This window comes from Myotis davidii, unplaced genomic scaffold (assembly GCF_000327345.1).
Source record: "Myotis davidii unplaced genomic scaffold, ASM32734v1 scaffold48, whole genome shotgun sequence".
NCBI classification, from domain to species: domain Eukaryota; kingdom Metazoa; phylum Chordata; class Mammalia; order Chiroptera; family Vespertilionidae; genus Myotis; species Myotis davidii.
The window spans coordinates 168632-178800 of record NW_006299393.1 but is presented as its reverse complement, the minus strand read 5'-3'; the positions used below and the strand labels follow the sequence as shown (position 1 = coordinate 178800).

General features: G+C 37.8%; 1 protein-coding gene across 4 annotated transcripts in view; it reads right to left on the bottom strand.

The window, feature by feature from the left end:
* Positions 1-2025: 2025 nt before the first annotated feature.
* Positions 2026-10169, bottom strand: part of ARL6 (ADP ribosylation factor like GTPase 6) — a 48799-nt gene continuing 40655 nt past the window's right edge. For all 4 annotated transcript variants that reach the window (XM_006774964.2, XM_006774965.2, XM_015571291.1 and 1 more), the window contains one exon: positions 2026-4714. In XM_006774964.2, coding sequence (XP_006775027.1) covers positions 4681-4714 — 34 coding nt within the window. In that variant the 3' untranslated portion in view covers positions 2026-4680. The remainder of the gene's footprint in view (positions 4715-10169) is intronic.

Sequence of the window (10169 nt, the reverse complement as noted above, 5' to 3'; positions counted from 1 at the left end):
GAAGGAGGACGGTGGGTGGGGAGTGAGCGCGGGGGGTGGGGTGGGAACTGGGTGGAGGGGAGTTATGAGGGGATAAAAGAGGAACAAATGTAATAATCTGAACAATAAAGATTTAATAAAAAAATGCACATGAACAACCTGAATGATAAATGTTTCCATATTTTACCATATACATTTCAAGACCATCAACACTAGTTATCATTTACCTCAAAATATTGGTAAAAATCATGAAAGCTGAAGTCTAAGCCAGATGCATAGGGATAATGTTTCTGTGATTCACTTAAATACATTAATACAATTGTTGTTTCAGAATCTATGCCATCTGCTGCCACTCATTTAAAGAGGAAGGAAAGCTCTTGCCAATTTGGCTCAGTGGATAGAGCATCAGCCTGCGGATTGAGGGGCCTTGGGTTCAATTCTGGTCAAAGGCATGTACCTTGGTTGTAGGCTTGATCCCGGACCCTGGTGGGGACACGTGTAAGAGGCAACCAATCGATGTGTCTCTCTCACATAGCTGTTTCTCTAGCTGTTTCTCCCCCTCTCTCTTCCCCTTCCCTTTCATTCTCTAAAACCCCCCCACAAAAATCAGTGAAGAAAAAAAAGGCCTCAGGTGAGGATTAATAAAGAAGAGGAAGGAAAAAGACTTTAGAAGTCCAATATGTCAATCTTATTGGGGGGAAAAAAGCATGACTTTTCAGCCATTTGAGTCTATAGCTTTTTGATAAGCCTTCAGAAGTTAATACAGATTCTGTAGCCAGATTGTCTAGACTCAAAGCTGGGGTTCTCTTTATTTGCACTATGACTGTAGGCAAGGTGTAACCTCTCTTGCCTCAGTTTCATCACCTATGATATTGGTTGGCAAAGTTTTTATGTAAAGCACCAGACAGTAGGTACCGCCAGGCTTTGGGGCTGCATATAGTATCTATTGCTTCTCCTTTTTACCTTCTTTTTTTTAAAAGAATGCTTCAGTAGCCCTGGCTGGTTTGGCTCAGTGGATAGAGCGTTGGCCTGCGGACTGAAAGGTCCCAGGTTCGATTTTGGTCAAGGGCGTGTACCTTGGTTGTGGGCACATCCCCAGCTGGGGGCGTGCAGGAGGCAGCTGATCGATGTTTCTCTCTCATCGATGTTTCTGACTCTCTATCCCTCTCCCTCCCTCTCTGTAAAAAAATCAATAAAATATATTAAAAAAATGCTTTAGTGGTTCTCAACCTTCCTAATGCCTCGACCCTTTAATAGTTTCTCATGTTGTGGTGACCCCCAACCATAAAATTATTTTCGCTGTTACTTCATAACTGTAATTTTGCTACTGTTATGAATCTTAATGTAAATATCTGATACGTAGGATGTATTTTCAGGGGTCGCGACCCACAGGTTGAGAATCCCTGCTTTAGACTCCTGGTCAAGATGGCAGCATAGGTAAATGTGATACTTGCATCCTCCTACAACCGCATTAAAATTACAGCTAATGTACAGAACCATCATTCAGAAACTCCTGAAACTAGCTGAATGAAGCCCCACAACAAGGGAGTTAAAAAAGCCGCATTGAGACAGTAGGAGGGATGGAACCTGAAATAGTCTTGTCCCCCACCCACACGTGGTGGATAAAGGAGGGTTATCTCAGCTGTGAAGATTCCTCCTGAGAAGTGAAGGGGTCCCAGCCCTACACCAGGCCCCAAGTCCAGAGTTTCAGTGCCAGGAAGAGGAGCCCCCATAATTTTTGGCTATGAACACCAGTGGGCATTGAGGCTGAGGGAGACAGAGGCTCATGGAGTCCCAGGAAGTTCCTATTAAAGGGCCTAAGCACAAACTTACTTTGACTCACTCACTCTGAGCTCCAGTGCTTGGACAGCAGCTTGAAAGGCACCGAGGACATATGGGGAGGAACTGAATTATCTGGCATCAGGGCGAGAGCAGGAGGGGCAGCTTTCTCCCAGACAGAATAAGTACAATAACCATTTTCCAATCATTATAGTATTTTTTTTTTTCAGGCACAGAAATAAAAACCTATTTTAACATCCATTTAAGTGAAATTTTAATATCATTTTTATTTTTTCAACTGAGAAGAGGGAATAATCAGAAAGCAGAAAATATGTACCAAGTCAGTTAAAATACTACAGTATTTTAAATAATGAGAGTTACATGCAGAATGTATCTGTCATAGCTATTTGCAAGAGTAAATAACAATGTGGTGTGCCAAAAATTCCAAAGGAAAAAAATGACTTGAGGAATCAGGAGACAATTCCTAACTTTTAGCTGGCAACCTATAAATGAAAAACAAATATATAAAACTCAGCCCTTTCATGATTTACAAAGCACAAGCTGAATAGGGCCATATATAAATATTTAAATGCAAAAATATAACAGGATGTTTTGAACACTTTATGAGGTGTTATATTGAATTGGAGAGCTTATAAAGGAAAATTTGTTACAGTGATGCCTAAACATGAAAAAGCACCTGCTTGAGCTTTAGAATGCAGTAAATTTTAATTGCATGTTAAATACAAACCCAATAACCTCAACTTACACTAGTACACATTTACATGGCATCGTGTGGCTATTGTTGCCCAACTTGCTTCTACATAATCTTGACTTAAAAGTTTAGAGTAAGAATTGATATTTATATTTGGAGAACATGAAATCAAAGGAAAAATATTCCCTTTTGTCTAAATATTTGCATAGGTACGAGTTAGTCTGTGGGATAGCAATTAATTATCAACCTAAGAATTATTTTTATCAGTCATTTATGCCCACAATTTAAAATCTGAAGTGTTAGTAGACTTAAAACAAGCAAAAAGAAAAAAAAACAAAAAACGAGTCCCTTATTTCTGACCACCTCCCATCCCCATCCTGGTCTCCTTCCACAGTGAGAACTTTTTCAGTACTTTTAACTAGTTTTATGACAGACACCTCTATATTTCTAGTATCTGTAATATTCTTGTTTCTTGAATCATCTACTTTAAACAGAATGGTTCTGATTCCCAGCATCACCATTTACTAGCTCTGTGACCTTCACCAAGTGACTTAACTTCTTTAGGCTTCAGTTTTCCTACCTATAAAACAAATAACAGAACCTATCACATGAGGCTACTTTGAGAATTAAGTGATACAAAATCATGTGTGAGATATTCTGCTCAAAATGTAGTGATCACAGAGTAATAACTATTAGTGTTGTTACTGTACTGCATCCTCCTAAAATAGTTACAGAATACTAGTTTTTTTGTTAAATCACATTCAGTGTTTTCATAATGTCCTTTTTATATGTGAGTCCACTCAATCAATGAGTCTCACTTTTTATCCTCATCAAAACAGTTTATGAAAGGCTGGCAAGCTAGCTGAAAATGCAGAACCAGTAGAATACCCTGGATAACTTTGAACTCGACAAAGTCCAAGTCACTGGGATTTCAGGACTGTGAGAAAGTATAATACAGAACTTTTACTGTAGTTTTAAAATTATTTTATTCAAATTTCTGAACATACCACTACCGGTTATTATGTCACATCTTTAATGCTCACCTTTTGCCTCTGTTTTTTATCATTTCCACAGCTAAGTATGTTTAAGATGTTACACATCAAACATTCCAGTTTTTCTTTATATGCAATATTTTCCAGAATTGACACCGCGGCTTTCTACAGTTTCCCAGTGATTAATTTAGAACCAAAGCTTCTATTTAGAGTCATAAGTCTAAGTGGTCTCTAAGTTTTGAGAATAATACAATTTGCATACTGTGGATACCTGAGATATGTCTAAAATTCTAAAGAACATTTATGTAGCAGTTTTTGTTCAGAAAAAAAACAAAACAGTTTGGTCAGTCACAATCTATTTCAACAAAGTGCTATAGTAAACTGGAGGAATTTTAAAGAAAGTCAGTTATAATTATTGAAGATTCACACATTAACTTTAATGACTCAATCTTAGGATAAAATATTTTCATTCAGCAATGAGATAAAAAATTATATATGATATATTAAAAAATTCTAAAATTCTGCCTCATTAAATTTTAAGTTGTCTGAGGATAAGGAATATGTTTAATTTACCTTCTATCATGATTGTGTAGGATGGTGTCAGACTACTACAGGTGTAGAGCTATCCAATACTTACTCACTGGATAAATAACTTCAGCATAACTTGGTCTCAGGTTGACAAATATTTGACAGTAAAATACCAAATACCATATTAACACAGCATTATTTCAGCATAAACAAAGCACACTAGTTGGTACATTACATATTATGTTTTATTGATGGTGACATATAGTAAAAATCTAATATACATTTATCACCCATGGTCCCTTATAAATATTTAAAGTTCTTTTTCACAAGCACAATCCCATCATAGTCATACTATAAGCTTTTTTGAAGACAATTAAAAAATACATTAACGATATCATAATTCACGATGAGATATTGAGATGGATTTTAACATTCTCATTACGAATAAGTGTAGATCTTTACCAAGAGGTTGATATTCTGGGGATCCTTTCTGAGGATTTATTTTCATATAATTAATGGCCAGATTAGCATACATGAAGTCTTATATTCTTATAAACTTTATTCAGAGTGCATAAATGCAAGCAGATTATAAAGTATTCTTAGATGCACCAACATCTTTAAAAATATTAATGTATTCAGTTTGCCTTAAGATATATTCCTTGAATTGACAATTGTTGAGGTTTCCAACTACTATCTTTTCATGTCTTCACAGCTTGGATCTGATCTGATAACAAAAACAGAAAGACATTATCGGTCTCTACAGGATATAATCTATTTAACGTAACCTGAGACAAATCTATAACACAGTAGAAATATATGTACATAGTTTAAAAAAAAGCACAAATCATACTATAGTTTTTATGTTTGTCACAGTTGTATATGCATAGAGCCAGTTAACTAGTTCTATATGATGTATAAAAATTAGCAGTCCCTTGCCTCATCTCTGTCCCTTTCATAGGCAACTACTTCCAACTCCCTTTTAGATCATTACCTCTTTCTCTCTAAATAATATTTGTATTACTTGTTGAAATACCAGTTTCTTCCATTTAATATGAGGCCTTGGTTCTTAAGCAAAAATGCCTTGGCAATTTTAGCATAGTTCCTAGGATATTGGTTGGCACTCAAAGGGTTAAGTATCTCTGTGCTGCTATCTGCAACCCACATAATGCTTTCAATACTCCCATCCTCCTAACCAAGTAATGTCGTCATCATCAATATAATGAGTCTGTAAGTGCTGGTCACAGCTGAGACTGGTAGCATACCTTGGTTAGTTTTCCTGTCTTCAACTACATTTTGTTTTCCCTGGAGTTAATAATTGTTCCTTATCTCCAACTCTGCCTCTCTGCTTTTTTATGTACCTAATAGCACTTCAATCCCATTACTCTACACTGTTTACATCCTTATTATTATGAAGCACAGTACAGAGTCCATCAATTTCACTACAGCCTTCCCAAACTCTCTAATCTGGACCAGTTTCCTCTGCTTGCCCAGTTATTTTCACAAGAGATCTTTCACTATCACTCTAGGATCTCCACTATCCTCCAGGGGATTCCTCCCCCACCTCCTCTTGTGCTTAATTTCCACTTTCAGGACACCCCCCCAACCCCCGCCCTTTTTCCCTTGGCTTACTCCCTTGTTTTTGAGGAGTACTCCTCTCAGTGGCTACGTTAGTGAAAGGTACAGAAAGTAAATTCTTAAGACTGCATGGCTGAAGATGTTTTAATTCTACGGTCACAACACACTGATCAGCCTGAGAACATTCCCACTTTCTCCTTTGACTGTTCCAGGCACTGCCCAATGTGTGACAGCTTCCGAGGGTTGCTACTGAAAAAGTTTGATGCTATTGTGTATCCTTATCCTCTCACGAAACCTCCTTTTCTCCTCCTGAAGTTTGCAGACTCCCCCATTGCCTTCAGTGTGGACTGTTATTAATGATGTGCCATGGTGTGAGGATATTTTCATCCACTACACTGAGCTTTCAAAAGGACTTTTAACTAAATACTCATACTTAGTTCTTGAAAATACTGTTTGCTGATTTTTCTCCCCTCTATTTTGTTCTCTTTTCCTGAAATTCCCATTATTTGGATATTAAGCCTCCTAAACACGGCCCCTTACTTTCTTATTTTTTCTTTCCAATTTTCTATTCTTTCTGTTTGCTCTACTTTCTGAGAGAGTGCCTCTATTTTATCTTCTTTTAATTGGGGTTTCAATTTCTACTATCCTATTATTTCCTAAAAGCTCATTTTTAGGTTCCTTCTTCTTGATACGCTACAAGTTCTGTTTTGTTTTTTGTTAATGCTCACCTGAGGATATTTTTCCCATTGATTTTTCGGAGAGTGGGAGGACTGGGAGACAGAAACATCAATGTGAAAGAGACACATCGATTGGTTGCCTTCCACATGCACCCTGACTGGGGTCTGGATCGAGCCTACAACCGAGGTACATGTCCTTAACTGGCATCGAACACGCAGCCAGTCCACGGGCCAATGCTCTAACCACTGAGCAAAACTAGCTAATGCATACTCTACTAGGTTTTTGAAATGTCCCCCTAAATAAATTCCACTTTCTCTAACCTATTTTTCCTGTTTATGTCCCTTAATTCATAATGTTTTGGTTCTCAAATGCCTGGTGATCCTTTGCCATCTTCTCATACATGTTAACGAACACTGTAAAGCTGAACTGGAATTGTGGTACGCATGTTAGGCTTGACAAATGTGGTCTTCATTCTAGAGTATCTAGCTAAGCCATTTCCTTGGGAATCTCTGATGTTAATACCACTAGCACTTTTCTCTTAGGCTGGTCTGATTCCTCAAAGATGACTTTGTATCTCCTGCCTACTACCAGTGTCTTCTGGGAGAAACAGAAGGTAGAAGAGGGTTATAATATTTGGTATGAAAACTTTCAGTTACTCCTCATTTTCAGTTCAGCACTACCACGCACGGTTGTGCTTGCTGTTCTCCAGTCCAGAGACACACTGTTTGATGCTCTGCAGAGAATGAACCTTCAACCTTCTTTTGGGATACGGATGTAAGACTGTGTGATCTCTTTTCAGCCCTACCCCTCTAATTTCCAATTTCTACCAATATCGAGCCTTTGTGGAGATCTGCAATGTAAATTAGCCTTCCAGCTTTCCTCAGTGCTGGCTTAGAATTCAGCTTTCTCTCTTTAGAGAAAAGGTCTTTAAGTCTGTTAGGTCATTCATTATTTATCAGATCAGATCAGATCAACATTCACCAGATATCCAGCTTCCAAAATCTGGGTGCCATTGTTTTTTGTTCTATTTTGGTTGCCATTTCTGTCATTCCCATTCCTTTTGCCCTTGTGGGTTAATGTCTTTAAACAAAAGTCCCTTAACTGTTAGTGACATTGGAGGAGGAGATGAAAGTTAAGTGTCACTGGAACACCATATGAGTAGTTTATGTGTTTTATTAAAACCTGAAAGCATAGAAAAAGCTGCGCTACTAATAAAAGCCTAGGTGGCCCTCACACCCTCACAAGATGGCCACCCTACATCACCACAAGATGGCCACCACAAGATGGCCGGCCGGGGAGGGCAGTTGGGGGCAATCTGGCCGACAGGGGAGGGCAGTTGGGGGCCATTGTGACGGCAGGGGAGGGTAGCTGGGGGTGATCGGGCAGGCAGGGGGAAAATTAGGCGTCAATCAGGCCTGCAGGGGAATGGTTAGGGGGTGATCAGGCCAGCAGGCAGAAGCCTTTAGGGGCAATTAGGCAGGCAGGCCAGTGGTTAGGAGCCAGCAGTCCAAGATTGTGAGAGGGATCCCAGATTGAGAGGGTGCAGGCACTGGCCTCTAGTAAAGTAATAAAATGAGTAAGATTCCTTAGTCACATGGGAGAATTTCTTTTTATAAATATCTCACTTCAAAGTTTCAGAGCTAGAAAACAACTTATATCTCTGCAATAGTTTCTATATATTCTCTGTTGTTTTTTAAAAAATACTTCATAATCTACTCAGGGATTCTTGTCTTTGGGCTGCAATACATAGGAAATCATTGTGGATCCTCCTGAAAAAGAATGGAATCATGGCACAAAATGTCTCATTTAATATTCTATCTCTAAAATTTCAGCCTTGAACTCTAAATAATAAAAACTATGCTAAGCAAAATAAGCCAGTCAGAGAAAGATAAATATCACATAATCTTACTCATTTGTGGAATATAATGAACAACATAAACTGATGAAAAATAGATCCGGAGATATAGAAGCATCGAACAGACCATCCAACCTCAGAGGGAAGGTGGGGGAGGAGGAGGGATAAGAAAGCAACCAAAGGACTTGTATGCATGCATATGAGCATATTCCATGGACACAGGCAGTAGGGGGGTGAGGGTCTGTGCTGGGGGGCAGGAGCGGGCTGGGAGAGGTCAATGGGGGAAAAGAAGACATATGTAATATTTTCAACAATAAAGAAATAAAAACAAAGCAACAAAATAAATAGAAAAGTCAATTAAAAAAAAAAGAAAGAAAAAGGAAAGAAATTGGTCCAAGGGCCTTCTTGTTTATAATGCTAGGAAATTTCAGACTTTTGGAAGTAAAATGAAGAGATAAACTCAGAATATCTTTCACAGATAGATTTCCATGAAAACTTTTGGCTAATAAGTTAGTTAAAGGCACAGACAAGTCTCTTGTATGCTGTTAGCTATTTTATAAAATAGGTTTTTGCCTTTTTTTGAATCCAGAGAGATAGGAGCATCAAATTGCAAACTATTTGCTATTACATAAGAAATATGAACAGAAGATCTATTCAAAACCAAACCAACATACTTTTTAATCTACGTACAAAGTTTCCTTCGTTATTAAATAGAGCATTTAGGTAAAAGGGTACTTTTAACATTTACTGAGTGTTTTCTAATGGCAGTGATTTTAACACATACAGTGTTTCATTAAATCTGTACCACAATTTTTACATTTATTTTTTCAATTTTACAGATGAAGACAATTATGTTCAAAAGAGATGTTAGTTAATAACAAGTAGTGGAATGAATCTCTATACTCAAAAGCCCAACTGCTTTTTAACTCCTATTCCATGATGCCTACATAAAATTGGGACAACTAGCTAACCTTGCTGAAAACTGTTGTAACAGTTACATAAAAAAATATGGCAATGCAAGGGCACAAAAGTATTTCCAACAACATACTCTCCTTACAAAGACTTGGGAAGTAAGATGCAAAGATAATGAATCAGGAAAGTCAGGCACAAAAATTAGGTGACAAGGCCAGAGTTGGCAAGTGGCACAGTGATGTTGGATTGTTACTGACACCTAGTGGCCTCACTGTTACAAAATAAAAAATAAAAATAAAAATAAAAATAAAGGGAAGAGAGAACTATGATAGAGTGGAGAGGGCTGTGATGTAAAATTCAGATGACTGTATCAACCTATTTTTAGTGGTTACTGTGCTTTGAATTACTTTATGAACAATAGTGGAGTTTGATCCATGCTATACCTTCACTGTGAGCAATAATAAGCACTTGTAAATAAGAATCAAGGCTGAAAATATGCTTTTGGTGTCTTCTCTGGAATGTTCCTCTGCAACCTATGTTTATGTGGGAATCAGTTCCTTAACTTTCACTAATTCTTTACCACAATCCAAGAAACTAACTTGGTGTGTTCACAGAAAAATTCTAATATTCTAGAATCACTAGAGGTTCTCAATTAAGTTTCACTTAATTATAAAATTATGACTAGAATGTTCTTTGCAGTTTATTTTTAATGTTTTAACTTTTAAAAAAATCTTTATTGTTCAGATTATTAGTTTTTTCCCCCCCCATACCTCCCCTCCACCCGGTTCCCACCCCACTCTCTGCCCTTCCCCGCCCCCCTCCTCAATGTCCTCATCCATAGGTGTATGATTTTTGTCCAGTCTCTTCCCGTGCCCCCCACACGCCTTTCCCCCCGCCCAGAGAATTGTCAGTCCACTCCCTTTCTATGTCCCTGAATCTATTGTATTCACCAGTTTATTCTGTTCATCAGATTTTTTATTCACTTGATTTTTAGATTCACTTGTTGATAGATATGTATTTGTTGTTCATAATTTTTATCTTTACCTTTTTCTTCTTCCTCCTCTTCTTAAAGAATACCCTTCAGCATTTCATATAATACTGGTTTGGTGATGATGAACTCCTTTAGCTTTTCCTTATCTGTGAAGTTCTTTATTTGACT